General features: G+C 35.0%; 1 protein-coding gene across 1 annotated transcript in view; it reads right to left on the bottom strand.

Moving 5' to 3' along the window:
• Positions 1-6,492: 6,492 nt before the first annotated feature.
• Positions 6,493-20,742, bottom strand: part of LOC117344232 (sterol regulatory element-binding protein cleavage-activating protein-like) — a 46,584-nt gene continuing 32,334 nt past the window's right edge. The window contains exons 20-24 of the mRNA XM_033906908.1: positions 17,714-18,077; positions 16,715-16,795; positions 16,128-16,340; positions 15,757-15,819; positions 6,493-11,880 (exon numbers count right to left, since the gene is read on the bottom strand). Coding sequence (XP_033762799.1) covers positions 11,698-11,880; positions 15,757-15,819; positions 16,128-16,340; positions 16,715-16,795; positions 17,714-18,077 — 904 coding nt within the window. The 3' untranslated portion in view covers positions 6,493-11,697. The remainder of the gene's footprint in view (positions 11,881-15,756; positions 15,820-16,127; positions 16,341-16,714; positions 16,796-17,713; positions 18,078-20,742) is intronic.

Genomic DNA, 20,742 nt, shown 5'->3' with positions numbered 1-20,742 from the left:
TGTTTCTTTAGTTTACAAATGTGACAAAGTTACTGGTAAACATACTATATATGATTTAATTACTGTATTTAGTATTACATTGTATTTCTTTAGTTTACAAATGTGACAAAGTTACTGGTAAACATACTATATATGATTTAATTACTGTATTTAGTATTATTTCTTTAGTTTACAAATGTGACAAAGTTACTGGTAAACATACTATATATGATTTAATTACTGTATTTAGTATTATTTCTTTAGTTTACAAATGTGACAAAGTTACTGGTAAACATACTATATATGATTTAATTACTGTATTTAGTATTATTTCTTTAGTTTACAAATGTGACAAAGTTACTGGTAAACATACTATATTTGATTTAATTACTGTATTTAGTATTGTTTCTTTAGTTTACAAATGTGACAAAGTTACTGGTAAACATACTATATATGATTTAATTACTGTATTTAATATTGTTTTTTTAGTTTACAAATGTGACAAAGTTACTGGTAAACATACTATATTTGATTTAATTACTGTATTTAGTATTATTTCTTTAGTTTACAAATCTGACAAAGTCATTGGGTAAACATACTATATATGATTTAATTACTGTATTTAGTATTACATTGTATTTCTTTAGTTTACAAATGTGACAAAGTTACTGGTAAACATACTATATATGATTTAATTACTGTATTTAGTATTGTTTCTTTAGTTTACAAATGTGACAAAGTTACTGGTAAACATACTATATATGATTTAATTACTGTATTTAGTATTATTTCTTTAGTTTACAAATGTGACAAAGTTACTGGTAAACATACTATATATGATTTAATTACTGTATTTAGTATTATTTCTTTAGTTTACAAATGTGACAAAGTTACTGGTAAACATACTATATTTGATTTAATTACTGTATTTAGTATTGTTTCTTTAGTTTACAAATGTGACAAAGTTACTGGTAAACATACTATATATGATTTAATTACTGTATTTAGTATTGTTTCTTTAGTTTACAAATGTGACAAAGTTACTGGTAAACATACTATATATGATTTAATTACTGTATTTAGTATTGTTTCTTTAGTTTACAAATGTGACAAAGTTACTGGTAAACATACTATATATGATTTAATTACTGTATTTAGTATTATTTCTTTAGTTTACGAATGTGACAAAGTTACTGGTAAACATACTATATATGATTTAATTACTGTATTTAGTATTGTTTCTTTAGTTTACAAATGTGACAAAGTTACTGGTAAACATACTATATATGATTTAATTACTGTATTTAGTATTGTTTCTTTAGTTTACGAATGTGACAAAGTTACTGGTAAACATACTATATATGATTTAATTACTGTATTTAGTATTGTTTCTTTAGTTTACAAATGTGACAAAGTTACTGGTAAACATACTATATATGATTTAATTACTGTATTTAGTATTGTTTCTTTAGTTTACAAATGTGACAAAGTTACTGGTAAACATACTATATATGATTTAATTACTGTATTTAGTATTATTTCTTTAGTTTACAAATGTGACAAAGTTACTGGTAAACATACTATATATGATTTAATTACTGTATTTAGTATTATTTCTTTAGTTTACAAATGTGACAAAGTTACTGGTAAACATACTATATATGATTTAATTACTGTATTTAGTATTGTTTCTTTAGTTTACAAATGTGACAAAGTTACTGGTAAACATACTATATATGATTTAATTACTGTATTTAGTATTACATTGTATTTCTTTAGTTTACAAATGTGACAAAGTTACTGGTAAACATACTATATATGATTTAATTACTGTATTTAGTATTGTTTCTTTAGTTTACAAATGTGACAAAGTTACTGGTAAACATACTATATATGATTTAATTACTGTATTTAGTATTACATTGTATTTCTTTAGTTTACAAATGTGACAAAGTTACTGGTAAACATACTATATATGATTTAATTACTGTATTTAGTATTGTTTCTTTAGTTTACAAATGTGACAAAGTTACTGGTAAACATACTATATATGATTTAATTACTGTATTTAGTATTACATTGTATTTCTTTAGTTTACAAATGTGACAAAGTTACTGGTAAACATACTATATATGATTTAATTACTGTATTTAGTATTGTTTCTTTAGTTTACGAATGTGACAAAGTTACTGGTAAACATACTATATATGATTTAATTACTGTATTTAGTATTACATTGTATTTCTTTAGTTTACAAATGTGACAAAGTTACTGGTAAACATACTATATATGATTTAATTACTGTATTTAGTATTATTTCTTTAGTTTACAAATGTGACAAAGTTACTGGTAAACATACTATATATGATTTAATTACTGTATTTAGTATTATTTCTTTAGTTTACAAATGTGACAAAGTTACTGGTAAACATACTATATATGATTTAATTACTGTATTTAGTATTATTTCTTTAGTTTACAAATGTGACAAAGTTACTGGTAAACATACTATATTTGATTTAATTACTGTATTTAGTATTGTTTCTTTAGTTTACAAATGTGACAAAGTTACTGGTAAACATACTACATGTATATATGATTTAATTACTGTTTTTAGTATTATTTCTTTAGTTTACGAATGTGACAAAGTTACTGGTAAACATACTATATATGATTTAATTACTGTTTTTAGTATTATTTCTTTAGTTTACGAATGTGACAAAGTTACTGGTAAACATACTATATATGATTTAATTACTGTATTTAGTATTATTTCTTTAGTTTACGAATGTGACAAAGTTACTGGTAAACATACTATATATGATTTAATTACTGTATTTAGTATTATTTCTTTAGTTTACGAATGTGACAAAGTTACTGGTAAACATACTATATATGATTTAATTACTGTATTTAGTATTATTTCTTTAGTTTACGAATGTGACAAAGTTACTGGTAAACATACTATATATGATTTAATTACTGTATTTAGTATTATTTCTTTAGTTTACGAATGTGACAAAGTTACTGGTAAACATACTATATTTGATTTAATTACTGTATTTAGTATTATTTCTTTAGTTTACAAATGTGACAAAGTTACTGGTAAACATACTATATATGATTTAATTACTGTATTTAGTATTATTTCTTTAGTTTACAAATGTGACAAAGTTACTGGTAAACATACTATATATGATTTAATTACTGTATTTAGTATTATTTCTTTAGTTTACGAATGTGACAAAGTTACTGGTAAACATACTATATATGATTTAATTACTGTATTTAGTATTGTTTCTTTAGTTTACAAATGTGACAAAGTTACTGGTAAACATACTATATATGATTTAATTACTGTATTTAGTATTGTTTCTTTAGTTTACAAATGTGACAAAGTTACTGGTAAACATACTATATATGATTTAATTACTGTATTTAGAATTGTTTCTTTAGTTTACAAATGTGACAAAGTTACTGGTAAACATACTATATATGATTTAATTACTGTATTTAGTATTGTTTCTTTAGTTTACAAATGTGACAAAGTTACTGGTAAACATACTATATATGATTTAATTACTGTATTTAGTATTGTTTCTTTAGTTTACAAATGTGACAAAGTTACTGGTAAACATACTATATATGATTTAATTACTGTATTTAGTATTGTTTCTTTAGTTTACGAATGTGACAAAGTTACTGGTAAACATACTATATATGATTTAATTACTGTATTTAGTATTATTTCTTTAGTTTACGAATGTGACAAAGTTACTGGTAAACATACTATATATGATTTAATTACTGTATTTAGTATTGTTTCTTTAGTTTACAAATGTGACAAAGTTACTGGTAAACATACTATATATGATTTAATTACTGTATTTAGTATTATTTCTTTAGTTTACGAATGTGACAAAGTTACTGGTAAACATACTATATATGATTTAATTACTGTATTTAGTATTATTTCTTTAGTTTACGAATGTGACAAAGTTACTGGTAAACATACTATATATGATTTAATTACTGTATTTAGTATTATTTCTTTAGTTTACAAATGTGACAAAGTTACTGGTAAACATACTATATATGATTTAATTACTGTATTTAGTATTATTTCTTTAGTTTACAAATGTGACAAAGTTACTGGTAAACATACTATATATGATTTAATTACTGTATTTAGTATTGTTTCTTTAGTTTACAAATGTGACAAAGTTACTGGTAAACATACTATATATGATTTAATTACTGTATTTAGTATTGTTTCTTTAGTTTACAAATGTGACAAAGTTACTGGTAAACATACTATATATGATTTAATTACTGTATTTAGTATTGTTTCTTTAGTTTACAAATGTGACAAAGTTACTGGTAAACATACTATATATGATTTAATGGTTAAGTATTATTTCTTTAGTTGATCTATATGACAAATTTATTACATCGTATCCTCATTGTTCATTATCATATTAGTTTACAGATGCGACAGAATTACTGTTAACTCATATATTTTATATCATTGTTAGTTGGGTTTTTTTTCTTTTTTTAAATAAGGATCTCATTGTTATTTCATTTTAATGTACACCAAATTTATCACCAATTATTTTATTTATCTTATGAAATATATATATATGTCTTTTGTTTTATGCCAAAATAAAGCTTTGTTGATTTATTTCTGTTTCAAAACAGTAAAATGTATTTGACTTTTTAATATTTGCATAAATCCCATATTAGAGCAAGATTACATTGTAACACAAGGATGGATAGTATTGCAACAGCAATACAAAGTCCCCTGCCTGAACCAGGAGTGCAACTATTTATTTCCCATTTTTTAAACTACATGTTATACTGATCACGTATACCAAGTTTCGTTAAAATCGGAGTAGTACTTTAGGATTGTCCGGACACGCCTCAACCAATGAGAAGCCGGCGGCCATTTTGAAAATTGGTTTTTCGGAAAAAAAAAATGTGGGATGCACAACTACATGTTATACTGATCATGTATACCAAGTTTTATTAAAATCGGAGTAGTACTTTAGGAGGAGTTGTCCGGACAAGCCTCAACCAATGAGAAGCCAGCAGCCATTTTGAAAAATGAATTTTTGAAAAAAAAATGTCAGATGCACAACTACATGTTATACTGATCATGTATACCAAGTTTCGTTAAAATCGAAGTAGTACTTTAGGAGGAGTTGTCCGGACAAGTCTCAACCAATGAGAAGTCGGCGGCCATTTTGAAAATTGGTTTTTCGAAAAAAAAAATGTGGGATGCACAACTACATGTTACACTGATCATGTATACCAAGTTTTATTAAAATCGGAGTAGTGCTTTAGGAGGAGTTGTCCGGACAAGTCTCAACCAATGAGAAGCCGGCAGCCATTTTGAAAAATGAATTTTAAAAAAAAATGTGGTATGCACAACTACATGTTATACTGATCATGTATACCAAGTTTCATTAAAATCGGAGTAGTACTTTAGAAGGAGTTGTCCGGACAAGACAACCAATGAGAAGTCGGCGGCCATTTTGAAAATTGGTTTTTCGAAAAAAAAAATGTGGGATGCACAACTGCATGTTATACTGATCATGTATACCAAGTTTCATTAAAATCGGAGTAGTACTTTAGAAGGAGTTGTCCGGACAAGTCTCAACCAATGAGAAGTCGGCGGCCATTTTGAAAATTGGTTTTTCGAAAAAAGAAATGTGGGATGCACAACTACATGTTATACTGATCATGTATACCAAGTTTCATTAAAATCGGAGCAGTACTTTAGAAGGAGTTGTCCGGACAAGTCTCAACCAATGAGAAGTCGGCGGCCATTTTGAAAATTGGTTTTTTGGAAAAAAAAAATGTGGGATGCACAACTACATGTTATACTGATCATGTATACCAAGTTTCATTAAAATCGGAGTAGTACTTTAGAAGGAGTTGTCCGGACAAGTCTCAACCAATGAGAAGTCGGCGGCCATTTTGAAAATTGGTTTTTCGAGAAAAAAAATGTGGGATGCACAACTACATGTTATACTGATCATGTATACCAAGTTTTATTAAAATCGGAGCAGTACTTTAGAAGGAGTTGTCCGGACAACTATTGCGTGACAGACAGACAGACGGACAGACAGACAGACAGACAGACAGACAGACAGACGGACGGAGGGTAAACCTATAGTCCCCCCGTTTTTCAAACGGCAGGGGACTAATAAATAACACTAACTCACCCCACTTGGTGTGTATTCCCAACTGGAGGTTTATTTGTTTCTTTGCTGTCTTTATAGACCAGTAAACAGACAGGGTCATTTTGAGTTTGGGTTTCCTTGTAGTAGTTGGTGACTACCTCACATAACAACATACAGGAGGCTCGTTGCATACCATCCAGAGTAATTAAGGTGAAGTGTCTTGCCAAAGGACACAAACAAGAGAGCAGAATGTCCTGTTTATCAACTTCCCATGAAACACCAATGGACACAGGAGATAGGTATCGAAAGAAGAAAATCAAAGAAAACAATTTTCATAAGCACATTTTATTTTCTCCACCGTAGTGTGAACTTATTTTAACATGACAAACAGATAAGGACACCAAAACAGTACGAAGTTAATATGTTGGTTACAGAAAAATAAATTATACACATCATCTTATGATGTTAGAGTATAGTTTAGTTGACAGTAAATCAGATATAAATCACAAGGTACACGTATCAACAATCATAAGAACTCAAACTTGCTAATAAATCCTCTATTTATGAATTGCATTGATAATGCTAAATGATTTGATGAAAATAGTTTAAAGCTTCCTATGTTGCTTCTATACCAGTCAATACTGTAAAATGAAACATGCAAAACAAAAAGAAATACAAATTTGGTTAAATGAATTATGTATGTGTAGGGTAGGTCAAATGGAATGAAGTGAGAAGGTGGACTAAAGATTTTTTTTACAAGTTATAATACATTGCTATATCTTTAGGAAGTTTGCCTTGTTTTGATAGTTTACCATTCATTAATTCCACATTATCATTTGATATCCTGTCACATGCAAAATAAATAATACTAAGTACATGTAGGACACTTTAGACCAGGAAACTGGCAGCATGCATCTTCACAAGACTCTTCTGGTTCACAAATAAATAGAACCAACTAATCTTGCACTACAATTATAGCAATTTAATAACTATAGCTGGTGTTATATTGTATTTCCAGTTAAATTTCACTCGTAATAACTAAAACTAGTCGCCAAACTAAAATGCTCTGCTAATATAACCAGCTCTCAACAGAAATCTGTGAAATGTAAGTTCTGTGATATTAAACAACTATCAGTAAAGTTGTGTTATTGAATACCATCAGTATTTGAAACACACTGCAATATGAACTATGTTTGAACCAGAATTTTCCAAGGAAAAATGTGTTTAACGAGGAAGTGGGTAGATGTGATCTAATGAAAAATATTCTAACTTCTTTCATACATACAAAATAATCATGGAGATATTCTGATGGACTCTTCAGGACAAAATGAAAGGAACTCTTCTTATCTAGATATTAATTTGAGCAATTTGAATATTTCAGCGAGATCTTCATGTTTCAAAAACAGTTACAAACACTTTGTTCAGTATCACACTTTCAATTTCATACTTTCTGAAACCTCACAAATTGTGATAACATTAAATTAACAGCATTGATTATAACTTTTTATAGTTCATAAAAATCATTTGAAATATTTCATTACATAGGTACCTGAATTGCTCATGCGGCTTGTAATTACTTATTACGAAACAAACATACTGGGTATTGCTGAAGGTCAATGTCATTTATGTGAGGTAACTATATTATTCCATCCTAGGTACCTGTAGGCAAAATGTCAGCCTCTTGGCCTTCTAGAACTAGAGAAGAAGATCCCTAGAAGAATTTTCTCTATTTGACTCCAGTGACCTTGAGAGTAAGTCAAGGTCATTTATATGAGGAAACTTTATAGCACCTTGTCCTAGGTTCCTGCTGGCAAAATATCACGCTTCTGGGTTTTCTGTACAATAGATCAAAGTCCTTCATACGAGGAAATTTTAGTGTATTCCAGCCCATGTACCTTCTTAACAAATATCATTACCTAGTTTCTTGTAGTTTTCTGAAAGACATCAAAAGTTGACTGCTGGACGACCACTCCTGCCTTTATATTCAAAACTAATCTACTAATAGCACGCAATGTAATTAATTTGGTTTTTTTAAGAGAATCAAATTAAAAGTTATCATAAACTATCCATAATCTATTACTAAACACAATTTGCTAAGGTGAAGCTTCAATTTATCATTAACAAAATATCTAACATCTGTCAATCTTCATAGAAAATCAATGATGTATCAAGAGAAATTCCTTTTAACAGACAGAATCATCAAAAAGTATCTAAATACAGTTATGTTTCTTTGTTCCCTGTTATAAATAACTTTACAATAAGAGATTTAGGTGGGTTTTCGTTTGAATATCAATATAATCTTAGTGAAGATTTAAAGCTTAATAACACAAAATCACCATCTCTCAGTGACTAGCTCCTATGCAGACATTAATCATTGGAAGATGGGGTTTGGATTTTGTTCATAAAATTATTTATTAAATGTGTCAGTATTAATTAGCACTTATCATTATTATAAACTTTCGATTGCAACACAAATGTTGGGACAGAAAAAGGTTCTGACATCCCAAGTTTATTTACTGTGATCCTATAACCTTGATCTAAATGGCCGATTTCATAAGGTCAATCGACTTCAGTTGAAAACTTTATAATAATTCTCTGACTTAGGTCATAGGTTGGACATATTTTCTACGACCAAGATTTTTTCAATATTGTATTAACTTCACTTAATCCCTAAATCTATATATTTGCTTGTAAAGGAATTGATCAACTGCTGTCCATCGAAACACAAAACATATCTTTTCCTAAAATCACTCAACACAAACAATTCATCCTTAACAATATACTTCACAAAATACAACTTGGTAAAACAATAAATTTTCAAACAGACAACATTGTACAGGTTATGACCAACATGTACACACATCAAATTAAACCAACAGGCAACAGTTTAGTAACATATACATAATAAATGTTTGATGTAAGATAATTGTTCTATGTCTTGTACAATACACTGTTGAACTCTCACCAATTCAATTAATCAGTATTCAATATATTCTATCCACAATGTTCATTGCAATCGGGATATAAAATCACACCTTTTCACATATGATATGAGAATGGCCAGAAAAAACAAAGCCAAAATTATTAAATACGAAAATGAAAGATGTCCTTTTTGACATTTAATAAATAATACTTAGCTGCCTGTGACCTTCAAATCAAAGCACACACACAAAAAATATACTTAATAGAAAGGTAACGATGTCTGTGGCAAAAAATACAGTCTCAAGAAAAGGAAAACAAACAATACGAATCATTTAACTATGCTAACAGGTTATGTTTTCATGATATCATGAAGGAGTTTAATCAGGTTGGTTAGTATATATGTTAATAAAAACTTCATGTGTGGCAATGAACATTTTTAAATGAAATAAAGTTAAATATTTTAATTTTAGATTCTGGACCCTACACTGTAAATTTTTAGACAGCTAATGGAGATATGATTTCTGATCAAATAAGCAATGTTTGTTAAATAGATTGATCAATGAAAGCATGTAACTTTAAAAGGTGTGTCTCTTTGTTATGAAAATATATGAATGTCTTTTTCACAAAACTTACTAAATTTATCGGTCTTGGGGGCAGTACAAACATTCCATGATGGAGAAATACAAAATTTGTAAACAAACACTATTTGGCCATTAAATATCCATGTTCTTTGTCATTTGTTAAAAAGCATCTGCAATCGATCAGGATGACAAGACAATATATACATTGTTCTGTACAAGTGTTAAATCCACGAGCTAAACCTTCCGGTACACATTTCTAATAAAACCTAATACACATTATGCTACAGACTTTTATCTGGAAATTGCACATTCAATAGCACAGTTTTATAATCAATAACATTATTGTGTACAATGTACCAAGTATTTACAAAGATTTGGTGGAAATTTGGATAAACTCAGTAAGAAAATTTACAAAATATCAGGAAAAGGGGGAACATGGACATGTTTGATCTTGAAGGACGGCCAACTGACTTTTACATTACATTAATAGAAAGCACAAAAATCCACAACATCACAAACTACCTGTAGCCAAATGTACATCTAGTGACCTAGCAGCACCATTCATGTAACCAGCTTTCTGGGGCTACCTCATCAATCTTTATCTTTTGTATTTTTTACCGATATACATTAAACCATCAAAGCTTTGGATACCCAGACGTAAACCTAAAAACCACAACATTGACTTTTTTCAATTTAGCTATATTTTGCCGTCGAAACTTGACTTCAAGGTAACCGCAGAAAGCTTTTATTTTTTTCTATCTATAAATATATATACAGTATGTACATAGAAATTCACTCGGTAAAAAATTGTAAATACATGATTATGTACAGTTTATAAATATTCAAAATGTCAACACTGATTTGATGGAATTCTAAGACCGCAATAAACACCTTTTCCTTTGTACATCAGTGAATTTATTACTCTGGGGAGGAAAATTCAAAAGTGAAAATAGTTCTTCACAAAAACTTGCCATAGATATCACAACTTATGAATTTGATCTGATTTAATTGAAACACTTCTGGGCGAAACTCATTACCGTAATTACCTGCGCAGAACCTGCAGGCTTTACAATTTTTTACATCTGGAGATGTCTTTTGATGACTTACTACCGGAGTGGGCTACTAACTCCACGAACAGGCTATCTGTGGGATTTTTTTTTTTCCATATATGAAGAAAAATCTGGGTTATACATTGCTACATGTACTTGTTTCCTGGTCTACACAATAAATGTCTGAAAGGGAAAAAACAATCTATTGTTCAATTTGCACGGCCATGAAGGTCCAAACTAAAACACAACATCCTATTTACATGTAGATGCATATGATTTTAATTGTCTTATTACACAGTAGTCTGCCAGGGCGGGATATCTGAAATTTACTTGACAAAATGCTTTAAAATGCCTTATTCTAGATACTGCAGGCACTGGTATGGGCAATACACAGGATATTACGATACTTATTTGAAGATTATACTTAAATACATGTAGTGGATATCATTTTCTATATTTCTATCTTGTTTAACTGGGAAAAAAACACCAAACAAACCCACTTGAAATTTTCTTTAAAAGGGTCATATTTTTTAGCAACCAGTAATAAAATTATCATGATGCTTATAAAAGATTTCAGATTAGGAATGGTTAGTGAGATATCGTTGATTTGTATTTCTACAAATGTTTATAACGGTAATACTAAAATATCTATATTATTAAGAAATCCCGAATTTACCCGAAACAGTTCAGAAAAAGCTGAAACCTAATTTGGGTTATAAAAGTTGAGTGATATCAGTGCTAGGATCTCCAAATACAGTAATCTATAGGAAGTGTTCTTTAAATATATTCTATTGAAAGGAGCATTAAGATTAGGCACGAAATGTAAAATGAAAACTTAGAGATGCATTTTTTTCCGAATGAGTAGATGATTTGGCTGCCATGTGACGCTACAATCTCCAATACAATAGGTAGGTGATATCTAGCTGCTTTTTCATTTCGTTTCAGTGTTCCTTCTTCCAAGCCGTACTAAATCCTCCTTTCCTACTCGGCCTTCTCCAGTACTGTAGGAAAGTGTATGACCTTCATCTCGCTGGCATAATCACACACAATCACTGTATTGTCGACTACCTTTATCTGATTTACAAATGCCATCCTCTCCGAGTCGCTAAGATACACTGTACGTAGAACATCGCCCTTACTCACGTCTATCAGATTGATACAACCCTGTAAAACGAAGACATTTATTCTAAGATGCGGCATGAAGTAAAATGAAAAGAAACTAATTTGGTATTGACTTATGTTATCACAGCTTTTACCTGTGCCCACCATAGATTTTTTTTTTAAATTTCTGGAGTCCTCCCATGGGATAAACTTTACTGAAAGAGCCCTTACCTAACTTTTCTAGTATTTTAAATATTGATAACCAACTGAATTCCATACACAGGTTTTGGGGTTCTTCATACAATATAAAGTCATTTAAAGACTGTCCATGGATGATGGATCGTTATATAAAAATGTCAAAACCTGGACATAGCACAACACCTAACCCAGCCAGATTATACTAACTATAGGATAGACACAGACATCATTTTGGTATTATTGAGTCCATATATGTGGTTTTCAAAATCAAAAAACAAAATAAATCTTAGATGGGACATGAAGTAAAATGGATGGGAATTTGTCTAGTATGGAAAAAACAAATATTTCAGTTTATTAATTTTACATTTAATGAAAGCAGATTGACAGAATTTTTGTGACAGAAATTTACATCTAAAGGAATTGCCTCTTTATCTACCATACCAAAATAATTATATGTATTGACTTTTATCACTTTTTTTACCTGGGACTTTTGTTAAATATAATAGCGACTACTGCATCATGTTGATAAAGGATATGGCACTTGAAAACCCTTCCAACCTGGTCACCATTACCCGTAGATTTTCCCACTTGGTCACTATTACCTTTAGATTCCCCCACCTGGTCACCATTACCCGTATATTTCCCCACTTGGTCACCATTACCTGTAGATTCCCCCACCTGGTCACCATTACCCGTATATTTCCCCACTTAGTCACCATTACCTGTAGATTTCCCCACTTGGTCACCATTACCCATAGATTTCCCCACCTGGTCACCATTACCTGTAGATTTCCCCACCTGGTCACCATTACCTGTAGATTTCCCCACCTGGTCACCATTACCTGTAGATTTCCCCACTTGGTCACCATTACCTGTAGATTTCCCCACCTGGTCACCATTACCTGTAGATTTCCCCACCTGGTCACCATTACCTGTAGATTTCCCCACTTGGTCACCATTACCTGTAGATTTCCCCACATGGTCACCATTACCTGTAGATTTCGCCACCTGGTCACCATTACCTGTAGATTTCGCCACCTGGTCACCATTACCCATAGATTTAGTGACCACTTAGTCACCATTACCCGTAGATTTCCCCACTTGGTCACCATTACCTGTAGATTTCCCCACTTGGTCACCATTACCTGTAGATTTCCCCACTTGGTCACCATTACCTGTAGATTTCCCCACTTGGTCACCATTACCTGTAGATTTCCCCACTTAGTCACCATTACCCGTAGATTTCCCCACTTGGTCACCATTACCCGTAGATTTCCCCACTTAGTCACCATTACCCGTAGATTTCCCCACTTGGTCACCATTACCCATAGATTTAGTGACCACTTAGTCACCATTACCTGTAGATTTCCCCACTTAGTCACCATTACCTGTAGATTTCCCCACTTAGTCACCATTACCTGTAGATTTAGTGACCACTTAGTCACCATTACCTGTAGATTTCCCCACTTGGTCACCATTACCTGTAGATTTCCCCACTTAGTCACCATTACCTGTAGATTTCCCCACTTAGTCACCATTACCAGTAGATTTCCCCACTTGGTCACCATTACCTGTAGATTTCGCCACCTGGTCACCATTACCTGTAGATTTCGCCACCTGGTCACCATTACCCATAGATTTAGTGACCACTTAGTCACCATTACCTGTAGATTTCCCCACTTAGTCACCATTACCTGTAGATTTCCCCACTTGGTCACCATTACCTGTAGATTTCCCCACTTAGTCACCATTACCTGTAGATTTCCCCACTTAGTCACCATTTCCAGTAGATTTCCCCACTTGGTCACCATTACCTGTAGATTTCGCCACCTGGTCACCATTACCTGTAGATTTCGCCACCTGGTCACCATTACCCATAGATTTAGTGACCACTTAGTCACCATTACCCATAGATTTCCCCACTTGGTCACCATTACCTGTAGATTTCCCCACCTGGTCACCATTACCTGTAGATTTCGCCACCTGGTCACCATTACCCATAGATTTAGTGACCACTTGGTCACCATTACCTGTAGATTTCCCCACTTAGTCACCATTACCCGTAGATTTCCCCACTTGGTCACCATTACCCGTAGATTTCCCCACTTGGTCACCATTACCCGTAGATTTCCCCACTTGGTCACCATTACCCATAGATTTAGTGACCACTTAGTCACCATTACCTGTAGATTTCCCCACTTAGTCACCATTACCTGTAGATTTCCCCACTTGGTCACCATTACCTGTAGATTTCCCCACTTAGTCACCATTACCTGTAGATTTCCCCACTTAGTCACCATTACCTGTAGATTTCCCCACTTGGTCACCATTACCTGTATATTTCGCCACCTGGTCAACATTACCTGTAGATTTCGCCACCTGGTCACCATTACCCATAGATTTAGTGACCACTTAGTCACCATTACCCATAGATTTCCCCACTTGGTCACCATTACCTGTAGATTTCCCCACCTGGTCACCATTACCTGTAGATTTCGCCACCTGGTCACCATTACCCATAGATTTAGTGACCACTTAGTCACCATTACCTGTAGATTTCCCCACCTGGTCACCATTACCTATAGATTTCCCCACCTGGTCACCATTACCTATAGATTTCCCCACCTGGTCACCATTACCCATAGATTTCCCCACATGGTCACCATTACCTGTAGATTTCCCCACCTGGTCATCATTACCTGTAGATTTCCCCACTCGGTCACCATTACCTGTAGATTTCCCCACCTGGTCACCATTACCTGTAGATTTCCCCACCTGGTCACCATTACCTGTAGATTTCCCCACCTGGTCATCATTACCTGTAGATTTCCCCACTCGGTCACCATTACCTGTAGATTTCCCCACCTGGTCACCATTACCTGTAGATTTCCCCACCTGGTCTCTATTACCTGTAGATTTCCCCACCTGGTCACCATTACCTGTAGATTTCCCCACCTGGTCACCATTACCTGTAGATTTCCCCACCTGGTCACCATTACCTGTAGATTTCCCCACCTGGTCACAACTACCCGTAGATTCCCCCACTTGGTCATCATTACCTGTAGATTTCCCCACATGGTCATCATTACCTGTAGATTTCCCCACTCGGTCACCATTACCTGTAGATTTCCCCACCTGGTCATCATTACCTGTAGATTTCCCCACTCGGTCACCATTACCTGTAGATTTCCCCACCTGGTCACCATTACCTGTAGATTCCCCCACCTGGTCTCTATTACCTGTGATTTCCCCCACTTGGTCACCATTACCTGTAGATTTCCCCACCTGGTCACCATTACCTGTAGATTTCCCCACCTGGTCACCATTACCTGTAGATTTCCCCACCTGGTCACCATTACCTGTAGATTTTCCCACCTGGTCTCTATTACCTGTAGATTTCCCCACCTGGTCACCATTACCTGTAGATTTCCCCACCAGGTCACCATTACCTATAGATTTCCCCACCTGGTCACCATTACCTGTAGATTTCCCCACCTGGTCACCATTACCTGTAGATTCCCTCACTTGGCCATCATTACCAGTAGATTTCCCCACCTGGTCATCATTACCTGTAGATTTCCCCACTTCGTCACCATTACCCGTAGATTTCCCCACATGGTCACCATTACCTGTAGATTTCCCCACCTGGTCTCTATTACCTGTAGATTTCCCAACTTAGTCACCATTACCTGTAGATTTCCATTTTTTTTTTTTTTTTTTTTTTTGTAAACCATTACTCACCTGACCCCCTGTTACTAGTAAATTGTTGTTGAGAAGAGACAAACTGTTGTTACCACATGGGTCCTGTAATAAAGAAAAGCGGAGATACATTATATTGACATTTTCCTGTCTTAAGCAGACACAATTTATATTGTCAGGCTGACTTTTAAGGGATTTTTATTTTCCAGCAAAGTCTTCTTAATTTTATGACAGCTAATAAAACTATTGCAGCAAAATTTATTTTTCAAAGCTTGAAATAATTATCAGTAGTATTTTTGAAGTTAATGAATATTGGTGGGGCCCAGTACCCATTGTACAATTATAGCCGATAGGTTGATCTTGAAAAAATAGGCTTTATATTTATTTCATTTTTAAATTTCTAAAGCACTTACCATACTGAGATTGTGGAGGATGTTTCCTTTGCTACGGTCCCAGATGATCAACGTATCATCCAGTCCTGAACTTATCACATATCTGGTAGTACAGGTCAAAGCTACCACACTGCCTTCATGACCTTTAACCTTGTGTATACATGACCCAGTGGGAAGGTCCCAAAGTCGGACAGTACCGTCTGCGTCACCACTTGCTGCTGCATACGGTGGTAACTGGAGAAAAGTTTATAAGTTAGAGAATAATTTTTAAGATTCTAAGGAAAGTTTCCATGTACAGTACTTGGGGATGTGAACTCAGAAAATATTTCTTTTCATCTTCAAACCAAAACTTCATGCAATGCATGTGTTGGATTTTCAGTGATTCTAATATTAGTTCAATTCCAACAAAAATAATATGTATTAGTTAATCGTAATACAAAGGTTTTTCAAAGGATAAACATACTTTGGACATTTTTAATTGTATTTGTTTGAGTCTTTAGTTTATCGTACTATATACATTTCTGATGTATTTGTTGGAGTTTTATCTTATCGAGATATTAGGTTTATCATACTATAAACATTTCTAACTATATTTGTTGGAGTTTTACCTTATCGAGATATAACACAGTAATTTTATCCTCATGTCCATGAAGTGTGTAGAGGGTAAGGCAGCTCTCCAGCTTGAATACCTGAAACATATTATAGGTATCTCCTCATTCAAACCAAATCATTCTATAGTTAATCTGAAAAATAAACATTGCTTACAGCATATGAGTCATATACAACAAGTCTGAATGTTACAAGCAATCCATAGTCCCCTGCACTATCTCCATCTGGAACTCCTCAGGTTTTTTTTTTTTTCAAAATACAGATACTATCTCCCGTCATTGAAATAAAGGGACATAACTCATGATCCAATTTTAGAAATGTGTCTACAATTTCTCAAGAAGAAAACAAAATTTGACAACGAAACATGATGCAGTATGCACCCCAATGCATTCTATACACAAAGTGGCAAAATAATCTCTATACAGGCTCAAGATACTTGCTTGCGAAAGTTGTCAATACATATGATTCAGTTTGCTGGACAAGCCATGGAAAAGTGACGCACAGTGGACAGAAGGGCTATATATACAACTTTATGTAAATCAGTAAAAGACTTATCTTCAGTATTTGACAGTTTGTCAAACCAAGAGGTAATCACATGAAAAATACATCAATTGTAGGTAAGAAGCAAATTATATATGCCCTGGAGAAGGTACTAAAAATGTGGAAATTGACGCCAGGAAAAAAAATAACTAATTAACAGGCTAAGGCCATTTGGCCGCAAAAATGTTTGTGATGTACTGGTATGTGGTATTATGGAAGAGTCAAAAGAGAAAAAGTCACAAAAAAAGTTTACAAATCTAAATCCAAAATTAAACCCATGCTGAAATACCCACATTTACAGTGATGTACAAGTTGACAGACAGTGTACGAAAACTCCCTCAGTAACAGTAGGCATTAACTCTCTACAGTTAAAATCACTGGTTAGAGTTTAAAGTCAGGTCCTGTCTGGACGAAAAAATCTAATTTGAGACGACAGGATAATGATTGGCTTTACTAACCTTCAGGGTGTGGTCAGAGCTAGCAGACACAACACGCCCTCCTTGACACTGAAGCGAGATAATCGGTTGTTGGTGGGCTTTGATTCTTTGGATTTGAGTGACATGAATGATCTCCTCCCACTTTCTCATACTGGTGGGGACTGGGAAGGCGTGGCTGATGGTGGGTGGGGCGTAGGTATGGCTATGATTACGGACGTGTCCAGGTTTCTTATTGGGACTAGGATTGATGTGGGACTGGCTATAATTACGGACATGTCCCTTGGCTGGGCTGCTTGGTGGAGGGTTATGTGGAGGTTGGACAGGGTTCTGGAATGTTTCCATCTCCAGGAAGTCAATAGTACCATCCAGTCGTGCAGCAACAACCCTGGTGATAGAGAAAATTATAAAATCAGAACTATGTTCATAATTAACTTTCACGGTTACATTAGATATTAGCTTAATGTTTGTCTTCATAAATTAAACAAGAGGTCCAGAGGGCCTGTATTGCTCACTTGGATATTTCAGTAATCATGGCAAAGTATTCTAAGTTACATTACAATTACTTTTCTACCTTTTTTTATGAATCTTCCAACTATGGTTTAAACCGAATATGGACCAAATCCAGTCATTCTTCAAGAAGAAGGAATTTAGAGGTTTTTTTTCTTTTCTTTTTTTCCACTTAAGTTAAATATAAATTTCAACTAAAATCAGTGAAATTACAGTAAAAGCCATGACCTTTTACACAGAGGTATAGTACACATGGAATCCACATATAATCTCTGTAGGAAACACAGAAATAGACCTAAACACTAGCCACACATTAGATACACAGGTAAAACTGTGGTAGGAGATTTAAATTTCACTCTCCTCAGTATATTCTGACTTACCGGTTTCTGATGAAACAGAGCGCCGTCACACCCTCCTTGGTATACTGTGACTTACCGGTTTCAGACCCTCCTTGGTACACTGTGACTTACCGGTTTCTGATGAAACAGAGCGCCGTCACACCTTCCTTGTCACTGTGACTTACCGGTTTCTGATGAAACAGAGCACCGTCACACCCTCCTAGGTACACTGTGACTTACCGGTTTCTGATGAAACAGAGCGCCATCACACCCTCCTCGGTACAGTGTGACTTACCAGTTTCTGATGAAACAGAGCGCCATCACACCCTCCTCGGTACACTGTGACTTACCAGTTTCTGATGAAACAGAGCGCCGTCACACCCTCCTCGGTACATTGTGACTTACCAGTTTCTGATGAAACAGCGCCGTCACACCTTCCTAGGTATACTGTGACTTACTAGTTTCTGATGAAACAGAGCGCCGTCACACCCTCCTTGGTATACTGTGACTTACCGGTTTCTGATGAAACAGAGCGCCGTCACACCTTCCTTGTCACTGTGACTTACCGGTTTCTGATGAAACAGAGCGCCGTCACACCCTCCTTGGTACACTGTGACTTACCGGTTTCTGATGAAACAGAGCGCCGTCACACCCTCCTTGGTACACTGTGACTTACCGGTTTCTGATGAAACAGAGCGCCGTCACACCCTCCTTGGTACACTGTGACTTACCGGTTTCTGATGAAACAGAGCGCCGTCACACCTTCCTTGTCACTGTGACTTACCGGTTTCTGATGAAACACAGCGCCGTCACACCCTCCTTGGTATACTGTGACTTACCGGTTTCTGATGAAACAGATCGCCGTCACACCTTCCTTGTCACTGTGACTTACCGGTTTCTGATGAAACAGAGTGCCGTCACACCCTCCTTGGTACACTGTGACTTACCGGTTTCTGATGAAACAGAGCGCCGTCACACCCTCCTTGGTACACTGTGACTTACCGGTTTCTGATGAAACAGAGCGCCGTCACACCCTCCTTGTCATTGTGACTTACCGTTTCAGACCCTCCTACATACACTGTGACTTACCGGTTTTTGATAAAACAGAGCGCCATCACACCCTCCTTGTCACTGTGACTTACCGTTTCAGACCCTCCTAGGTACACTGTGACTTACCGGTTTTTGATAAAACAGAGCGCCGTCACACCCTCCTTGTCACTGTGACTTACCGGTTTCTGATGAAACAGAGTGCCGTCACACCTTCCTTGTCACTGTGACTTACCGGTTTCTGATGAAACAGAGCGCCATCACACCCTCCTTGGTATACTGTGACTTACCAGTTTCTGATGAAACAGAGCGCCGTCACACCCTCCTTGGTACACTGTGACTTACCGGTTTCTGATGAAACAGAGTGCCGTCACACCCTCCTTGGTACACTGTGACTTACCGGTTTCAGACCCTCCTTGGTATACTGTGACTTACCGGTTTCTGATGAAACAGAGCGCCGTCACACCTTCCTTGTCACTGTGACTTACCGGTTTCTGATGAAACAGAGTGCCGTCACACCCTCCTTGGTACACTGTGACTTACCGGTTTCTGATGAAACAGAGCGCCATCACACCTTCCTTGTCACTGTGACTTACCGGTTTCTGATGAAACAGAGTGCCGTCACACCCTCCTTGGTACACTGTGACTTACCGGTTTCTGATGAAACAGAGCGCCGTCACACCCTCCTTGTCTTTGTGACTTACCGTTTCAGACCCTCCTAGGTACACTGTGACTTACCGGTTTCTGATGAAACAGAGCGCCGTCACACCCTCCTTGGTATACTGTGACTTACCGGTTTCAGACCCTCCTTGGTATACTGTGACTTACCGGTTTCTGATGAAACAGAGCGCCGTCACACCCTCCTTGTCACTGTGACTTACCGGTTTCTGATGAAACAGAGCGCCGTCACACCCTCCTTGGTATACTGTGACTTACCGGTTTCTGATGAAACAGAGCGCCGTCACACCCTCCTTGTCACTGTGACTTACTGGTTTCTGATGAAACAGAGCGCCGTCACACCCTCCTTGTCACTGTGACTTACCGGTTTCTGATGAAACAGAGCGCCGTCACACCCTCCTTGGTATACTGTGACTTACCGGTTTCTGATGAAACAGAGCGCCGTCACACCTTCCTTGTCACTGTGACTTACTGGTTTCT

The sequence above is a fragment of the Pecten maximus genome, chromosome 15 (genome assembly GCF_902652985.1).
Source record: "Pecten maximus chromosome 15, xPecMax1.1, whole genome shotgun sequence".
Lineage (NCBI taxonomy): Eukaryota > Metazoa > Mollusca > Bivalvia > Pectinida > Pectinidae > Pecten > Pecten maximus.
This window is presented reverse-complemented; position numbering and strand designations above follow the sequence as displayed.